The sequence below is a fragment of the Corvus cornix genome, chromosome 1, assembly GCF_000738735.6.
Source record: "Corvus cornix cornix isolate S_Up_H32 chromosome 1, ASM73873v5, whole genome shotgun sequence".
Taxonomy (NCBI): Eukaryota; Metazoa; Chordata; class Aves; order Passeriformes; family Corvidae; genus Corvus; species Corvus cornix.
Window position 1 is genome coordinate 38630227 of NC_046332.1, and position 20248 is coordinate 38650474.

General features: G+C 42.3%; 1 protein-coding gene across 1 annotated transcript in view; it reads right to left on the minus strand.

Annotated features, from left to right (window-relative positions):
• The window catches only part of MAML2 (mastermind like transcriptional coactivator 2), a 208543-nt gene that overhangs the window by 49651 nt on the left and 138644 nt on the right, over positions 1-20248 (minus strand). Inside the window, 1 exon segment of the mRNA XM_039563645.1 lies at positions 14714-16162. Coding sequence (XP_039419579.1) covers positions 14714-16162 — 1449 coding nt within the window.

Here is a 20248-nt window from a genome sequence, read left to right on the forward strand (position 1 = left end):
GATACAAATGGCTGAAAATCACCGTTTCCTTTCTGCTGCTTGTGCTCCTCAGGATATTTGTGTCAGCCTGTGAAAATAGTCATTAAACTTGCCCTGAAGACAGCAGCAAAAAGAGCACATATGGCAGTAGAAACTTCTGGGGGTGCTAATCTCTCCTAGAGCTGCTGTCTTTGAAAAAACTTTCCAAGAAGTGCAGTTCCCGATCACATTGCTGTGCCTGCTCCAGAGCTGAAAAACAAACAGTACACCCACTTTCACAAGGCCTGGGGCTGATGGGCCAAAAGGGGCCAGGTCAACTTGAGACCAACCAAGTGAAAAAAATACTGCCACAATGAGGGGCTGTGGGTTAGGTGATCGTAAGGTTCTTTGGGGGAGACATGGCTAAGATGAATTCCCCCAAGCCAGGCACTATTTCTGGCATACTTTGTATCAGTAACCTTTCTGCTGTGATCAAGCAGCCTTACTTCTGTGGCTCCAAACAGAACTGTGTGTTATAGTGGTCACCCTCAGAGTGATCAAGAGATGTTCAAAGATGGAATATAGGAACAGAGCCACTATATGATGGGACTGTGCCCAGTGTATCTTTCAGATTCTGCCATTTAGGCATTTTGAGTGCAGCTTTGCCTCTACGTCATACTCTCTGATTGCCCTCTGCAAATATTTCTTCTGAATTTGCCCAACTCCAGGTTTGAATCCATGCTGACTTTTGGTATTCACGATGTTGTGTAGCAAAGATGCCTACAGGAAGTGCTCCCTGGTATTAGGGATAAGGTGCCTTCCTCCTGCTTGTTTTGCTGCCTGATGATATCAATAGGTGCCTACAACTTTCCTTCTGGGAGACAGTGACTATGCCTTCCCAGTTTGTCTTCCCCATATCACTCATGATCTCTGTCCATATGTTGTCTCTCATACTCTCTCATTGTCTGAAGAGTCTCAGATTAATTGCAGGAAGATGTTTCTTCCCTTCTGTGTGTTACCCGAGATGGACACACAGGTTGGTTGGGATGCTAACACCTAGAGGAGCAGCAGCATTATCCCACATGTATATGTACGTACCTCTGTGTGTGTACACACTCCCCACTTCCACCACACTGACTCCTGCCCTTCACATTGCTGTTTTGAGCAAAATTGGTGAGGGAATTTGAGGTGAGTACAGACTTTGTTTCCTTCTCATTCACGACAGGACGTTTCTCACAGGAACTCAGTAACACCCTGAACTGATGACAAAAAGGCAGACCTGTGTCTGAACAAGGAACAAAAACCTGATTTCCTCCCATTATTTGAGAGCATTGGCTTGAAAGTTAAAATATTTAAAAGTACCTTTTGTTTTAAACTGTTGCTTATGGAATATAGCAATTATGAACAATATTTTGATTAACATTTCAATAAGGACAGAGTTGCCCTCTTCATCATCACACATGAAAATATATTCACCTTTCGTAAATAGAGAAATTTGAAGTAGTTGAGATGCAAATTCAGAAGCCTTGGTGTGAAATTAATTTCTCCTGTGATCTACGTTTGAAGTGTAGCTCTTACCTTGCATCTATTTGCCATTTTGTGAACCACTAAGATGCTACTGTGGTGTACATAAGCTCATTTCCATCACACTCGAGTATCAACACATACAGCCTCCTTCAGCATAGAATGTAAACCTATGAATTTTTTAAATGCTTTAAGCCATATATATTTAAATATTAATGAAATTAAATTCTGGCCAGTTTGGCTGCTGAAATCTCTAAATCTTTAAAAGGAAGTTCCCTCAAAACACTGACATTTGTAGAAATCTTTACCTGTCTGAAGTTTTAACAGGGGAGTGCTTGGTCAAAACATTTTAATTTGAAAAATTTATACAAAACCTGCAAATTTTATGCTAATTATGAATCAAACCCTATTTTGAAGACAAAAATTAAAGCCATACATATGCATTTAAATTGATGACCTGTTTTCACAAATACTGATCTACTTCATCTCTTCTCAACTCAGCCACCTTTTCAAGATACCTATTTAGAACAACCACATGTATAGCAAATGCTTTCACTTCACCAGCTGTGTTAGAAAAAAGTGTTGATCTCACAATCTCAATTTTTAACCTTTAAAGAACAGTTAATAGTTATTCACTTCACAGAAGCTTTATGGATGAATTAGTGTGTAGAAAACAATTAGCATATATTACATAATGTCATTACTTCTGCTATCACTGCTATCTCTGTTCTTACTGATATTTGTGCATGAACTCAATTTGGTTTAGTTTTTGCTTGTAGCATTTGCATGGCTAAAATAACACAAAATCTGGGCATTCTGTCTTTTTTTTTGTTAGGTAACATTTATAGAATAATTCCAGCTTCTGCATTGTTTTGTTGTGACAAAGATCAGAGATGTAAGAAAAATTTGGGAAAAGCTCAATAAAGACTATCTCAAATATTTACCCTGGGGGACAGAGAGACCAAAAGGCACCTTGGAAACATTGTTCGAGAGGACATGGGGCAGCAGCCACTCGTTTGCTTCTTGCCCTGAGAGTAACACACTGTGTTGTCCAGATCCATAGGCTCAAATGCAAATATCAAGACAAAGTTATCTAATTAGCAGCCTCACAACTGCCTCTGGGTTTTATATGTTGTTTTTGTCAGGATTGGTTTTGCTTAGTAGTCTCCTCTGTTTGAAAGAATGAAGGTGATTAAAATGATTCATTAACATTGTGCCCATCTGAGCAAACAGTCCAAGCATTTCTATATTCCCTGGTATCAAGCGCAGTGATCTTCACACAGATGTCCAAAGGTCTTTTAGCTTTTGTAATTTTTCCACAGCTTGACTTTAATTAATGCTTCATGTGCAAATTTATATACAATTACTGTACTAACTGACTAGCTTTGGATTTTGATTTGGACTCTTTTGGAGGAGGAGAGGGAAGATATCCTCACAATAGACCATATATGTAAATGAATAGTACAAATAAATGCCTGTAAGTCTATCTGGTGTCCCTAGCCATGGGACATCTACTCCACTTGGAGGTAGTGGAGATCCACAGATCCCCACTTGGTTCCTACAGAGAAAGGGACATATGAGGTGCCAGTCAGAGAGAGGACTAGTTTGTATTTTGCTGTGAAAGCAGAGGAGTAGGAAAGGATCCCATTTTGAAACTGAGTGCCTTGCTGTCACATATCTAACATTTATTCTGAATTTTATCTTAAAAGCAGTCAGGTTTTTGGCCACCAGCGCTCTTCTCAGGAAAGCCAAACAATTGGGAATGTGCTGGTTATTTCCAGCATAAATTTACTTATGGCCAATATCAAAGGTGGTTACTAGGTGCATTGCTTGGAAAACTCGTCAGAAAAAAAACAGAGGTGGATATGTTAAAGCTATATAGTTTTTGGATGAACATTCTCTAGATCTGCATAAATAATTTGGCTATGGACACGTAAGTCCTACTTTGCAGCTTTAAAAATCTCAGGCTTTAATGAAGAGATGAATGTTTGTTCCTCCACAAACCCAGTAACCTTAGTATTTTCAGATGGTGAGTCCAACACTCCAGGTAGCATTTCAGGAGGATTAAAAATCTGATTTTTTTTTTAAATACAGTGTATATATATGTCTATAGAAAACCTTTATGAGAATGGCTCCAATGCTGCCTGGGGCCCTGGAGCTTGGCCCACTGAGAAGTGCTGCTTCTGAAAAGGACGGGCGGCCTTGATAGCACTTCAAATATGAAACAAGATTTTGACAGCACAGCTGTACTGACCCACGAACTAGCTTTCATGTTTACCAAGGAAACCTGTAATTTGTGGACCGAGAGTTATTTACTTCTTTTAAAAATAAACTCAGCAGTGAAAGCCCTACATGAAGAAGAGAAGATGCCAAAATCAAGGACTGTGGCTCACTTGGGTCCCCTGCATAGACATGACGGATGCTGCTGCTTTCTCACTGTGTTCAGCAGCCCACATGGCTGTGGGATACTTCTCGATGCTGTTTCAGCTCCTCAGAGTTGGGTGCTGAAGAGGAAGCAGGGCTGAGAAGGGACAGTCAGTGGGCTGGAAACACAGGATGAGAGCTGCAGGATTCAAAGTAATGATAGGGCTGAGAGGAAGACAGCAAAAGGGCTTTGCATGCTCCTTGTGCCATGAGGCTGGCATTGCACAACAGGCCAAAACGGAAGAGTACCTTTGGCTTTTTTTTTTAGGAAGCCCTTGCCAGAGATAAAAAAAGCCAGTTTGTATGCTGTTGCTAGGAATATGTTAGTGAAACAAGTGAGCTGGTCATGCAAACAACTTGTTCGACAGAAAGCAAACCAAGCAGCGAAAGCCAGGTAGAGTACAACAGCTAGGACTGGAAATGAGACACCCAGATTGTTTGGATTTGCTCTGGTTCAGTTGATTCAGCAGATAAACAGTTAATGCCATTAGTGAACAAATGGCAGCGATCAAAAACCAACAGGAAAAGGCCACCATTTGCCATAATGTGAGCAAAACTATTGCACTGAATGCCCTCCCTGCTGGGAAGTGGCACTAGATAAAAGCAAACGGAAAAAAGAAGTATTTTGGAAAAAAACCTCTCCCTGCCCCAACTACATTTCTTCCTGCTGGAAATTTTTGAAGTCCAGTTATTACTGTTAAGCCAGGTTTGTTCACAGGAAAAACAGAGAATGATGGAGCTGAAGAAAGTCTCAATTCTCAGCCTGTGAAATACTCATAAGACCCACTTTAGTGTTTGTGGATCCCATGGAGCTCATGGGGTCTGCCACAGGGAGAAAACCGTGAAGAGAGACAGGTAGGTTCATACTTAGCATGCTGCAGAAAGGGTTAAAAGTGGTCAGTTCACCACTCTTCTGTGTGGTGCCTTGGAAGTTTTCACAACACCAGATGTGTGAAAAAAAAAAGAAGAAAGCAAGCCCAGTGAACACCAGTAGACATCCTGGTGCCCTGGAAGCAGTTAAATTAACACCCAGCAGGGACAAATTTGCAGCTTTGGGAACAAGCTTAAAGTTAGTCTGTTTTCATTCCTGGAGAGAATTTGCAAGTGTATGACAGTGAAGTACAGCCTGGGAAGGAGCAGGCAGCTTTGGATAAAGGATGGATAGCCAGAATTTGCTCCCACCCTCCCTCCTCCCACTCTGTTTTGCACTTAGGCTGTGAAGCTCCCAATACTTCTGCTAATTGCTCTGTCTTCCCATGCCTTTTACCAGTTCCAGTAGGAAAAAGAAAAAGCAATTCCTTTTTTTTCCTTATTCTAGCTGAAACCAGACAAGACTGGAGTCACCCCAGCAAAACCTGCTTTAGCTGGGATTGCAGTTAACAGTCCTTCGGAGAAATCTAGTTCTGAAATGGATAAAGTTGGATGCTTTTCTAACCAGAACCAAAGCATTAAATCCTTTAGTCATTCATCACTCAGTTGGAGCAGGGCTGTGGCCCGGCTTGCAACCACTGCAAATTACAGAAAAGACTGGAAAAAGAGAAGTCTGTGAGGATCTAACCCATCTTTGCAGAATTACAGAAAGCCCTCACAGTCCCTCTCGCTCTTACAAGTTACATAACAGATTGGATCCTCAAAAATACCATCTTTCCTTGTTTTCACACCTTGGTTATTGCAAATATTTTGGCAGCAGTCAATCATGGGGAACTTTTCAACCAAGGTGGATTACACAGCTTCTTATGAAGGCCTGAGAAGACCAGTCTCCATCGTTCTTCCTCGTGTATATCTTTGGCAAGGTAGGAAGAAACTTGAAACCCTGAAACAGCCATCTTAGAGAGCTGATTGATGCCCCAAGCTTGTCAATGTTTAAGAGGCATTAGAAGCTGATAAAAATTTTGGTCAGTCCTGATTTGGTGAGGCAATTAGACTACATGATCACGGTAGCTCCCTTCCAACTAAACTGTTCTATATGTTCTATTCTGTTCTGTTCTGTTCTATAAGTTGGTTATGCAATGGCTGCACTTGCAGCTGGAGATGATGGAGGAGCTGTAGGGTCCCCTGAAGGAAGAAAACCAGTGAATGGGTTGTACTAGTTGCTTCCCAGTGGGGCAAACATGCTGCTTATGCTGTCTCCCTGACTGATGGAGACTGACAGGATGAATAGCACAGCCTAAAATGTGTAGTGTGTCCTTAAAGCTGGCAATTTGAAGGGCTCAGGGCTGCATTTCCTGCCCTGTCCTGAAGACTTCCTGCAGATGCTTTGGGAACTCCTGGAAACAAAGCCCTTACGCTCCTCCACTTTTTCCTAGCATAGGATACAGAAACAGTTTTTAAGTGTTACCAGCCTTCCATTTCCCCATTGCAAAGACTGTAGGTTCTTGTCCCCTGAGCATCAGTAGCTCCTATTCTGCCCCACTTTCTCCCACACTATATCCCACCCTTTGATCCCTTGTCCTCCTCTGCCTGCACGCAGTCTCACTCTCAGCTTTCTCCTCCCAAGCTCCCAATCCTTCTCACTCATTCCCTCTCATCCAAGCCCTATTTGCACTCTGTATTACTGCCTTCCAGGCTTCTTCCTACCCTCAGACCCTCATTCTTCCTGTGCTTCACTCCTTCACTCCTCTCACAGTCTCTGTCCATTCCATCCAGTTGCCCTACTCTGGATCCAGTTCCATCTGGCTGTTTCTTTCCCTTGTACTAAACTCTCTGCTCCCTGACTGCTTCCATGCCCAGTCTCCCTCTTGCAGCCAGCATCCACCTTCCACTTCTTCTCCAGACACTCTCTAAGCTGAGGTTCCCCACCACCAGCCACCTGAGGTGAGTTTAACAGCGCACTGTTGCTGGCAGAAGCAATCCCATCTCTGCTTCTGGCCTCCAGCTATGAGCTCCTGCCACTTCCCTCGTGCCGGCATTGGCTTTGCCTGACCCCATAAGCTGAAGAGAACCTACACAGAGAGAAAAAAGATAGTTCTCTGCTGGTCTTGTGAGAGCTCAGACAAGTGCCAGAGCTGGTGCCAGAAGAAGAAGTGGACACTAGGCTGGGGTGGGGAAGAACTTTGTGCCCCTTTCTGAAGCTTCCAGTTTTTAGATCAGCTCTTCCACCCTGTGAAACCTCACCTAAGAGAGTCGAAAGACTCTGTCCTCCCCTTCTTTTGACATATTGCCACACAGCTCAGTGTGAGAAAACAAGTCTGCACATATCTTTCAGGAAGAGCAGCAGAGCTGGGCTCATGGGTGCTCAGAGTCTTCTGCAGAGAGGTGATCCTCCACTGTGTGCCTCGCTTGGGTACTCTGAGTACGCCTTCCTCACTGGTTACATAGGAGGCTTAGGGGGTTAACATTAAATACAGATATCTGGTGTGAAAGAGAGGGTTAAATATCCCTCCTTTTATTCAACTCCTGTGTTTTCTACTGATTCACTGGGTCTGGTTCAACTCCAGACTTCAGAGGATTTTTCTGCAATGGTAAGCATATCCAACAACTCCAGTGGATTGATTATAACGGCTTTGAACGACATCTTCCTTCTCTCTTTCCTCAAATACACAAGAATATATAAAATATACAGTAACATTTTCTTCATCTCAAGATTTGGCTGGCTTGCTTATTTAGATTGTAAATTCTTCAGGGCAAAAACTGTCTCTTACACTGTATGTGTACATTACCAGAAACAGGCATGCAGCAAATGAAGCAGGCAGATGGTTCTGGAATAGTTCTGTTGGAGCATCTGGCTGATTTTCTGGAACAGCATTGCATTCAAATGGTAAATTCACCCGTGAAAACTCACATTAAAGGAACATTACTAGGTCTGTAGCTGTCTTAACAACAGTCATCTGTGGCCTGGGGCAGGTCTCCACCATAAAAACACCAGCACTAAAAGTGGCTGAGTGGAGGAATAAATATTTGCCATTAAAATATTCCTTCATTTTGAACCCCTAGAGAGACAAATTACTGGGACTAAGCACTCTTGAGCACTTTGGGGAATTAGAATAATAGGAAGACTCTAGGGAGAACTGGGGCTTGTTAAATTTTTTTTGTTCCTTGACTTTTTGAGGTATTCATAAATTGCCTACAAACAAGTAAGAACTTACAGGAAAGGGTTTTTCACCATGCCAGCTCCAAATGGCTGTGGAATTATATTGTTTTTCCAGGCTGCCTTTCCAAAATCCCTGCAGGAAGTTGACTCAGGGCTTGACTCTGGCCTCAGATGCACACACAGCAATAGCAGGAATCCTCACTTCAACCAGGTAAGAAGCCCTTGTCGACATCATAGCTTTATGGACAAGTTCACAGGTCAAGATAGACTAACTTGCTCCTTAGCAGAGAACCAGACCTGAAACATCCTTAGCCCCTTTTTTTCTGGTCAGCATGACATCTTCACAGTTCCTTATCTCAGACTTGTCCTGTTACACTTCCTTTCCAGTTAATCTAGTAAGCACAAACTCATGTCCTGTCTTTGGTGATGATTCCTCACTTTGCCCTATCACCCCGGGCCTGTAAACTGTAATCTCAGCCACCAGCACTGTGCATCTTCTCAGTTGCCATTTACTCCTTGCAGCCATCATCATCTTCTCCTATGTACACACCCAGTGCCTTGGCTGTCCCCTCTGCTTTCCTTCCCTAGCCCATGTCTTCCAGGTGGGCTGAAGCAGCTAACAACCTTACAACCTTACTGTACCCTCTGTCTCCAACAGCATTTTTCCCCCCCCACATCTGAGACAACTGACTGAGTTATGAAGGGTCTCTTGGATCACTGCAGTTCTCAAATCCACATCTTGAGACCTGCAGGTAGGGAGAAGTTCATATCTATCAAATTCTTTCCATAACACACATCTTATCTTTGATCTCACAGTAGTCAGATCAATGCTTTGAAACAGGTGCCATTTTTAATCCGAGTTTATACAGTTCTCCACAGAATGACATTTTGCCCTCTCAGTGGACTTCCCAGGCACTTTCACAATGTTAATATATAATGAATGAGACCTCAAGTGTGCTGACATTAGTGAAGAACTCATCCAGGGAAGCTCAGTGATGGTTTTCATTGGTACCTTCATGGAAGTACCTTCAAAAGGCAGTTCAAAAGAGACCTCAGGAACTATCTCATCTACCTCCCAAATCCCCAAATCAAGAAGCATTTGACCATGGCTAATAATCTACTATTCTTCCAGTGTAAATGCTTTATGGAGAGTTCACGAAACCTTATGGAACCTGGAATGTCTCTGAGACTTTGAATTACAATATCCTCAGGGACTGACTGTCCACAGCGTGACTGTGTATGTGTTTTGTTCAGCAAACTGAGCATGAATGATATAGGGTACCACCAAGAAAACTGTCCATAATGACAATACAGGAACTTATGACATATTCTCTCTGGTTTCATTCTCATAAATCAGCTATGACCGTGCAATTGATGGTGGCTATTGGGACATACTCAAGTTTTTATCCAGAATATTTAATTCAGAAGTCCTTGTACGAGGGAATGTGACCAAAATGGAGCTATCAAGAAAAGCTGTCATCCAAATATTATTTTTATAGAGAGCATTGAGAGAAAGGTCACATTGTTATTTTCTTACACTGTGGAACATTTTCTATTATTACAGATTCCAGAAGCCTGGAATCGTTGTTATTTATGATCTAAGTCAAATTCAAGTCCTGGTTTGTACCAATTACCAAAAGCTACTCTAGGTTTTCTCTCTTCATTTCACAAATATTTGTAAAATAATTCCTTCACACTTGAAAACAGAGAGTTTGCCTCACCAAAATGTTTTCTTCTTTTCTTCTGTAGTGGTAAACACAGAGGTTTAGGAAAATACTCTTTTTATATGAATCATTTAAAGAAGACACATTTTCTTTGAGAAATTTCAGGGGCTAAATTAGAAATGTAAGTTACTACTCAGCAGTGAATGGTAACAAGAGTTTTTTATATCTGCACTTTCAAAAAAGACATTAGTTCTTTTGGTCCTGGTCCTTCTTCCTCACATAGCACCCTAAGTATCTGACAGTTTAATGTATACTTAAAAAAAAAAAAGTAGAGGGTTATATCCTGCTTTCTACTATGCTGCTGTAAGTTCAATTACTCTCTCCTGAAAATAAATGAAATTTCCCTGGGTTTACACTGGACAAAATGAGAGGAGAATCTTTCTCAGGATCTCTGCAGAGCTGCCAGATTAATTGAAATACCATCTCTGTCCCTTGGAGATATTTAAGATGATGAATACATGTTAAGCCCTGGGCATTGGAAGGGCTGGTGTAATGGAATGGTTTGCAAGGGGGGGTCACATCAGCACCTGGAGCTCCTCTGTGGTGGCACATCCCCTGGTGCAGTGCTGCTCAGTGGCCTTTCTCCAGCCAGATGCATCCATGCTGTGTTCCTGGATCATGGAGCACCTGGATGGCCTTTGGACACAAGCTGCAAAACAGAAAGTCCTCCTGGAGAGAGCGTGAGGCAGGAGTCACGTACTGGGAATACGTGCTAGGAGCCGGTACTGGAGAAGGGACTGCTCGGTATTCAGCAGGAAGGAAGACTGGTTGGACATAAAAGGAGCCTGTTAAGTCTGGTAAAGAAAATGATCTAAGGCATGCTCCAATTAGGGCAAGCAAGGGCAAATACCACCATCACCACCCCTTAAAGTGCGACTAATCACAATTCTTGGGTTACTGAAAGAGAAAATAGAGACTTGAAAAAGGAGAAGATGATTCCATCCTCAAAGCAATTCTGAAGGAACAAGGACTAACAAGGCTCTGAGCTTTCCACAAGCAAACACTGTTGTGGCTTGTATCTACACTGATGTTTCCAGAGCCTTAAAAATATGGACTACTGGTTGTTCATGTAAAGTGGGGGGTGAAGCTCTCACGATCCCTTGTGTTATCCTTGCCTCCAAAGCCAAGACTAAATAGGACACATGCCCACATGTAGCAGATGGAGTAGCCTTGCTCCTTTAGGGTTCCTGTTCTCATGAGCTCAGCCTCCTATTCTCCCTTCCCTTGAGCAAATGAAGTTGAATAAAAACAATTGGAGAAAAATTCAGCTTGAAGTCCTTGAGTTTAATTTGGCTTTAAGTCAAAACCAGAAGGGGATGAATAATATTTTATTTATTTAGTAGATACAGGCTTTTTCTCCTTTTCTTTTCTTTTCTTTTCTTTTCTTTTCTTTTCTTTTCTTTTCTTTTCTTTTCTTTTCTTTTCTTTTCTTTTCTTTTCTTTTCTTTTCTTTTTTCTTTTCTTTTCTTTTCTTTTCTTTTCTTTTCTTTTCTTTTCTTTTCTTTTCTTTTCTTTTCTTTTTCTTTTCTTTTCTTTTCTTTTCTTTTCTTTCTTTTCTTTCTTTCTTTTCTTTTCTTTTCTTTTCTTTTCTTTTCTTTTCTTTTCTTTTCTTTTCTTTTCTTTTCTTTTCTTTTCTTTTCTTTTCTTTTCTTTTCTTTTCTTTTTTCTTTTCTTTTCTTTGTTTTTTTTCTTTTACTTCTTCACAGAAAACTAATGGATGTTATTGAACAAGTATAATGGCTGATCAAAAACTTTGAAAACGTGTGTGGAATTTCTTGGACTTGTTGAAAACATCAATTCTTCTGTTCAAAAACCTTAAGTCTTTCTTCAGAAGCATCTTTCACTGACTGGACTCTATTCCTTCAAAAGTGAAAAGTTAGGCTTCTGCCCAGGCCCAGTTACAGATTTTCAGCCAAGGTTCTGTAGAAGTATCACAAACCTGATTAAACCTGTATAGAATTTGGAGCTTCTAATTATTTCCTAAACAAAGAGAGTGTTGAATTTCTATGAGTTTTTTCATGACTATGTGTATGTTGCATTCCAATAGACAATAGAAAAGGAATCTTTCCCAGAACAATGGAGAATAAAGGAGAGAGGCAAACAAACCCTTCATTCAGATCAACCTTCCAGGAAACCGAGATGATTTCCATCATTTTTATGACTTTTCCCTAGAGGCAAAAGACATCTAATTAGCAAATCCCTCTGTAAGTTTGTTTGACACAAAGGGAATATGACAAGCAGAGAAATTATAAGCCTTACATTTCCAGTTAGCCAGTTTGAACTGATAAAACCAAGCTCAGATGGGTTTTGGGGATCTTAAAGCTTGGGGATCAAAAATCCAGAGGGTGAGCTAGTTCTGCTAAAAATGTGAACTTAGAGTGTTCCAGTCAGTGATTTCTGATGGCAATGTCACAGCAGTCCTTTATGAATGTGCCCTCACATTACCAGCTACAAAGCCATTCCAGCCAGTTGTGAGATGGTCCTATAATGATCTGAGGAGGAGTTGAATGATACCAAGCAGAATCAAATCTTGATTCCTCATGCAGAAATAGAGCATGAGTAAAATAAATATTAATCATGAAGTTAATTAGTAAATGCTGGTAATTAATCATGCATTACTTTTAATGATGTGTAGAAATCCTCAGAGGTGGGAGATGATCCTTCAGGAAAGCAGATTGTGCAGCCTAAATGAGGTGATGTCCCCATTGCTAAAATCAGCAGCAGTCGACCCACAAGGTCGCTTTGACCTTTGTTGTCTTTACTGGAAGATAATACTAGCGCTGTCTCCTCCCCCTCTGATTTAATACTCAGACTTACGTGGCAAGCAGGCCCTGACCAAGGGGTTGGTGGGCTCTTGCAGCAGTGCAGGCAGGTGCTAAAGGGTCCACAGAACTCATGAATACTGCCACATAAACAGTTATGTTCAAACCTTTTAAAAACCTTGCAATTTATGGACCAGTTGTATTTCTGAGTATTGTTCCTGCAGCTACAAAATACTCTGCTTGAGAGAGACCTAACTGATTTTCTGAACTTCGTCAGCACTTTGGAACAACCACTAAGGATCTCTAAAAAAATCCAGTTATCTCTCTAGAGCATAGAAAAACCAGCATCCTTACTGCAAAAGCCCTGTAATTTGTGTCTAAAAAGCTTCCAAGCTTCTCAACTGTGCTGTGGGTCAGGTAGCCATATCTAACAGAAAGAGCTGTGGAAAGTGGTCAGATGACAAGAAACTTTGGAAAATTAGTTTGCAGAAAGAAGTCTGTGATGATAGGCAAAACCCCTTCCTTGGTGTAATATCTAAAGTTTGGCACTCAGCAAAGTTCACTGAGGACAAGTTTCCTAAGCCACAGATCTTGTGGCTGCACAGGTGAGAAATCCCGCTACACTCATGGTAAATCTTGCAAGTACTACTAGGGCCAAGGTGCCAAGTCCCATCTTGTTGGCTGGCCTCCCTGAGCAGCAGCCCAAGAGGACACAGAGCAAGGAGTTAATGTTACTTCCAGCAGAGTTGTTCTTTATGCCTTTCCAGAATGTGACCTTGCACATTTTTTCAGAAAAACAGTAGTTTTTGCAGAAATCTTGCCTGTCTCCCCTGTGATGACAGATTGCTGGAAGGTTCATCATGGCTGAATGAAGGAACTGTTAAAATTCATCTGCCTGCCAGTCTATTAAGAGAATGGGGAAATGCACCTAAGAAGAGGGCACACAGTGGCTCAAGAAGAAGACGAACAGCTTGCAGAGACCTTCTGTAAAACAGCAAAACTGTGCTTGCATCCTGCCAACACTCATTCTACAGCATCTTTCAACAAAGCAATTTATCACACCTGCCCATAGGTTTCACCTGGTACCTCTTGCTATGGGACTAGTTGCTGGAGAAAGTCATGGTTAGTTGGTCAGGAAATTTAAAAGAGTTAAAAGGAGAAAGGTGTGCAGGCATACAACTGTATCTACTCTTTTTAAAGCATCAGACTGTCCACCCAGTTTGGTGAAGAAACTCCATCTCCGAATGGTTTGTTCATAGTGCTACTGTCCGAGACTCCATGGAAAACTTAGGCTTTCATTTTTAAGTAGCTTCTCATAACTGTTTTCATACCTACAGATGATCTCCACACCTGTACTGCAATTCCATATCTTCAAATATGTTGAGACAAAGTCCCACCTATACTACTCAGAGTTGCTTAAACATCCCAAAGTCAAATATGTTTTACTTGTTTTGCACTTGGTTTCCAGACTCTGGGGTACAGGGAAGTTGCACATCCTCACTTTGATTGGCAGGTCTGAAACTTGGGATCTGAGACTTGGGTGCACAGGGACTTGGCATAGCACAACTGAGCTACAACACCAGATCTTGTCAGAGCACTGTCTCATGATAACACAGTGGGAGCTAGCCACATGGAATATAATTGTAGACATATCTGTGGCAACCTTCTCCTTCATATCTAAGCATGTATTTTATCCACAGAATATTCCCAGAAGTGCGATGGGTGTTTGTAAAGCTCAGAGATAAATCTTAGTTCTTCTTTGCCAAAGCGATAGCAAATGTGCAAACAGTATTTTTTGTCATATCAGTCAAAAGATATCTAAAACCAGAATTTCCTAACCCTGCCTCCCTGAGAAAAATGATGGCACAAAAATTAACATTGTAAAACATATTATCTAAGATAACATAGGAATTCGTTAAAATTTTGACTTTCAAAAGAGCCTAATTTTTGTAAGCTAGAAAACTTAGATAGGAGTCCAAAATAAGCTTGCATCTGCCCTACTATCTCACCTTTCTGACAAGTATCTACATAACATATAGCAATGACATATTCATTCCATTGCATCAAAAGTGTTATGAGCATGGGTTTCTTTAAATTCTTCTAAATGTGCACCCATGATACACCTGAATAGGTGCTAAACACGCCATCACCAGCTCTGCGGAAGTGCATGCTGAGAGGGTCATTAACTGCCATCAGGACACATCTCCTGCAGGAACGAGGCCAGGCTGGAAGAGCTTTTTATTACTTGGACCAGAGCGATTCTGTAACAAAGAAGGAGGAATTTGTCTTACCTGTCTGTGCTGCTGAGAGACTGGATACTGCAAACCTGAGATTGGCTGGCTTTGCTGCATTTTCTGAAGCATCATTTTTTGCTGCATTGCTAGGGTTACATTAGGTGGCCTCTGAAGAGACTGGTTTGGGAGAGGCTGAGCAGTTTGCGGCTGCGGCTGCTGTTGCTGCTGTTGCTGTGGCTGCTGCACGGGAGCTGAACCCTGTGCCTGCTGGGTGTAGTGCAGAAGGGCGGGCTTGTTTTGGGAACCCAAAACTGAAGGCATCTGCTGGTTTGTTTGCTCTGAGTTAAAGTGAAACAAAGGCTTTGTGTTGCCATGATGCTGCTCTAGAGGTGGCTGAGCGCTGTTGATAAAGTTTCTGTTGAGGTCCTGAGGCTTCTGCTGCATGATTATGTCCATGGGATTGCTCTGGGGAGTGGTTGGTTTATAAACGTAGTTGTTCATCCCTTTTGACTGGTTTCCATTCACTGGCACCCCAAGCATTGCTGAGCTTTGCGGGCTGAACTGCTGCTGGCGAAAAGAAGGACTGGGGATTTTCTCTTGCACAAAGGGTCCAGGGGAAGGTCCTGATGGAGACAGAGTAGACCAGTTGGCTGTCTGGTTCTGCTGCTGCTGTTGCTGCTGAATCAAGGCATGCTGCTGCCGATTGGCTGCGATCTGTTTGAGCTGCTGTGCATGAGACACCTCCTGCCAGTTAGGCAATGGCCGACTGGACGCAGAAGAAACCTGTGACACCTGTGTTTGAGGCACCGAGGGGATGGGTGAAGAGGCAGACATGGCAGTGGTAGCCATAGTGAAGGCTGGACCTGTAGAAGAAGGCCTCATCTGTGGGGAGCCCACAGGAGCCTGATTCATGCCTGGTGCATACTCACTTTTTATCACCATCTTATCCATCTGCAGAGATCTCACAGGGCCCCTCTGGTTCTGCTGCCCAAGGTCAATGTTGAATGGCTCATCTTGTTTTATCGTGGCATTTATCATATTCTCTAGCTCAACATCACTCATTGGTGGCACTGATATGTTAGTCAGTTCATTAAACAGCTCCTGAAGCTCAAGATCCATCATTTGGTCCCATGAGTCTTCCCCATATCTGTTAGGGAACATGTTCTCATGGGATGTCTGGCCGTCTAAGTGTTTGCTGCAAGACATTGTTTCTCCTGGTTCTTTCTTGACCTCTTTCAAAGTCATATTAAACATGTCATTCCCACTAGCATGGGTATTGTTTGCTAGGCTGCTGGCCTTTCTTTGTGATCCTTGCCCCACAGTCATACCTCCTGACATTGACTGGCTTTGGCAATTGTTAACGTGTTGTCCACCTTGTCCCACTGAGATATTGTCACCCACTCTTATCCTCTTAATGTCAAGGAAGGAGCTCTCTGAAACACCATTGGGCCTCTTGTTAACAGGCGACAGATTTACCACCAACTTTCTCTTCAAGGAGCCTTGGAGCTGAAAGAAGAAGAGACAAAAAAAAAAATCATTAGATGATACCGAAGAAATAATTTAATTGCTTGAATGGCAGAGGCATCAGGCAAGTAAATATTGCTTAGTCCAGAAAGCTCCTCTGGGCTTTTTTTAGTCACTGAAGTTGTGCAGAACTGTAGGAAAATGTGCTTTACGGGGTGAATCTCCCTTCCATCGCCACCCTTGCCACCAGCATTTTTTGAGCACTGCTGATTCCTGTTGATCACAAGCCCTGTTCCCCTCATGGGTGGGATGAGAGAGGGAGGTAGCCAGAGCTCTAGCTGGTAAAGCCTCTCTGCTCCGTATCTTCTCCAATCTAGCTGTGCCAGACAGATTTAAAGTAGTTTTAGACAGCAGAGACAAATGAAGTAATGAAATCTGCCCTTGTGCCTATCTGGTGCTGCAGGTTTTCATTCTCCTGATTTTGGTATATGATCTAAAAGAACATTTTTGACACCCATTAAGTCCAAAAGTCCTTGAACACATTATAATGGCACTCACAAGATCAAGGCATCCTAAGCTCATGTAGGCTTATACTGGCCAGAGATGTGTATAATTAAAAATGTTAGATGTTAACTTGTTGAAAACTGAGAATGAATCCACTAGAGCTGTGACAGGTTACATCAGCCAAGGGTCTGTCCCATGATGTACTGCCAGATTATTTCCCAAAGGTGCATATTAATACATTAAGCCCTAGTTGTTTATGTTCTGAAACATCTCTTATAAAACACACAGTCCACTCAACACTGCTCTGAGACTTGTAACTCTATTTCCTTTCCCTTGAATATTTACAGTGATACTTCCATTTGCTTGCCAGCCCTGTGGGCCTACCAAAGGAAAAGAGTTTCATGGCTCTGTTTGTCTGATCTACACTCATCTGCTGTGGTTGTACACACAAATTCCCACCCCATGCACAGAAAACAGAGATGTCGCTCCCATGAGCTGAAAAGCTTGGACTTGGTACATATGCCCTCAAGTCAGACGCAGATGCCCTCAAGAAGAGTTGTTTTGAACACAGTTCATAAAAGAACAGATCACTGTTTTTTTAAAAAAAAACAAGGGCAGTTGTCCTATATTTGGCCCTGTACATTTTGATCTTAGAGGTCTTTTCCAGCCTTAATGATTCTATGATTCCATGACCAAAGGGGCGTGCAGCAAGGAGCGGACACGTGCACGTGCAGCCCTTGCTGAGCCAGCACACACTGTCCCTGTTTCAGCCATGAGCAATGCCAGGAAACTAAGCAGTGAAACACGGCTCATCTTCTGCCTTTCTGTACCTGGGCAGAAGTGCAATGGCCCCAGAGGCATCAGGACAATGCCCTCTGAGAAATACCTGTGTGTGCCAGTGAGAAAATAATGCCTGTAGAAACCATGATACCTTGGGAGGCTGCGGAGAGCAGAGAGAACTGAGAACTCTAATTTTCCAGTTAAGTGAGGAAGGATGATGTATGAGATCTTCCAGTCGCATTATTTTCATCATGCTGTTTCATGTACAGAAGTCCATGGGCATGTAATACTCTGTTGTGGCCTCTAAGCCCCTCAGCTTCAGGCTTACTTATAGGCAAAAGCTCTTCCCAGATAACTCCAGGTGTGAAAAATTTTATTCTGGTGTGAATATCAATGAATTGCTTGAAAAGAGTTTAACTGAGAAATGCATATTTCCTCCAAACCCACCTATTCTTCTATTGCATCATCAGGTCACTGAGTTTAGCCCTTAAAAATAAAGTTTGTAATTTCTCTCCCTGGCACTGAAAATTCCATCTCATAACTCAAGTTACACTTCTGGCATAGCTTTTAAATCACAGATTCATGTTTTCATAAGGACAGACATGTTGATGCCTAGTTATATAAGTCCACAGACTGTGTGCCTGCAAGAGTAATTAATTGTCATTAGGTGTCCCTCACTGGGGAGCATTTTGAGTGGTCACTGCAAAGAGCACAGACTGTCTTGGGTTAGCATGTTCTTTCTGACACATGACTCACTGTACTTTCCTTTGAAACAAAAAAAAAGGTAAGTTGCACTTCCTTTTACCATCATCTTTGTTGTCAATGTGTTTATTAGAAACCATTTTTGTACACCCCAATTCATCTTCCTGGGAAATGGGGAAGTCCCCAGGTCACTAGAATACGTGACTTGGCAGCACATTTTGCTTTCAGATGTACTGCTGACAGAAAGGCTGAACAGATAATGAAGAATATACCCCCTGCATATGTATTTGTTTTATGTGGTTAATATGACTTTCTGAGTTCATTTGGGTTTGCTTGACATTTTGAAGCAGAAGAAGCTGTTTAAAAAACTCCACATTTTCAGGGCACCTGCACCAAGCTTTCTGACACATATGAAAATGCAGGTGTGACATTGTGCTGTGTGTAGTATCTGCTTTTTGCCTGCATTTGAAGTAGCTTCTAGCAGAGAGCAGGATGAGGTGGGTGAGCAGACAGGGGTGAGCTGGGAAGTGGTTTGCCACACACAAGTCAGCAGCAGAGCCAGGCACAGCGCCATGATCTCCCAACACATCCCTTAACCAAGCGCTCCCTCCCTTAACATGGGCTGGAGGACTCCTGGTTTCAGGACATCTGCCCAACTGCCCATCAAAAAGGGCACTGTACATTTCTAAAGAATAGCAAGCAGTAACTTATCACGTCTCCAAAAAACCTTGCAAATATAGCTCTTGGAATGCTGACAACACCATCAGTCAATAGATGTCCACACCTTAAAGCAGAAAAAAAGCAAGTGGGGCTGCAAAGGTGCAGGGAACTCAGGGGACTTCACTGAGGCTGCTACAAAGGTCCTGATTTCACATCCCCCATGAGTTCAGGATATGGAGGGAGAGGGCATGGGAAGGATGTGAACAGCCCACAGGGATGAAGCCCCTTCTATCTCCTTGCACTGAGCTGCTACCAATTATATGTTGGGGGAGCTGGTCTGTGTTTGTTCAGGAAGACGAGCAGCATCCATCACAAGCCTCCCTGAACACTGCCTTTTGTGGGGCACTGCTGCCCCAGCATTATGCCTCTTTTGTTTTCAGAAAGGAAAGGACCAGGGTTCCACCACTGAAATCTTTGCTGTTTTTGTGCAATCACGTTTTTCAATTACTGACTAAAAGTCAGTACTCAAGCCCTTTTTCCCCAAGCAAAGCACAGATTCTTCAGAAGGAAAAAAAAACCCCCAACTTGCCAGATTTCAGGCTCCATCTCTTTCAATTTGCAAGCTAGGATTGATTTGGGTCAGTAAACATAATGCAAAAGTTCCTATAACACACACAGGCACATTCCTCAGATCAAACAGCCTTGCGATTACACATCTCAAACTGCTTGAACTGCGTAATACTGAAAGGCCCTGTGATGGGAAACTAGTGACATGACAGTAAGTGGGAGAGGAAGAAGCCCTCCATGCCCAGCTCCATCCCACAGGTAGGTGGGCAGCACTGGATGAACCATCACAGAATACAGGCATTTCCTGGCAGCCTGTGTTGTTGCGAGACCTTTTGCTGAGCAGGCTCTGGTGAGTCAGTGTGAGTTCACGCACTTACAGCAGCAGTGCTGGATGATTGATCTTCTGAAGTTAAAACTGAGCCTCTGGAGATCATGTCTGTGAGACAGCCCAGTGCTGCTCCTGGACAAAATGCTTGGGGACAGCGGAGAGAAAAAATCTAGAGATGACTTGATCTAAATGACCCAGTGTGATACCATGTCCTGTGCAGAGGGACATATATCATATTTATAGGTTTTGTATTTAAAACTTATTCTGAGTCTTAAAGGAATTTAGGAGAGGCAGCTTTTTCTCTAATGCTCTCTGACACCAAACCAAATCAGCAGGAGATCCACCAAGCTAATAATTAGAGCTCGTCAAATCCTGGTATCAAAAAATTTCTCTTTTGGAAAAACAGAAAGGTTTTTGCTTCACCTTTCTTTTGGTTGAAATTTTTTACTAAATGTAAAACTAGAGGATTTTGCTGAATTTTTTTTTCTGGCTCAATTTTTTTTTTTCCAGAAAATGAAAACAAAAACATTTTTGGTGCAAAAGCACACTTGTCAATGAGAAATTTTAGAGATTGTTTTCTCCCAAAA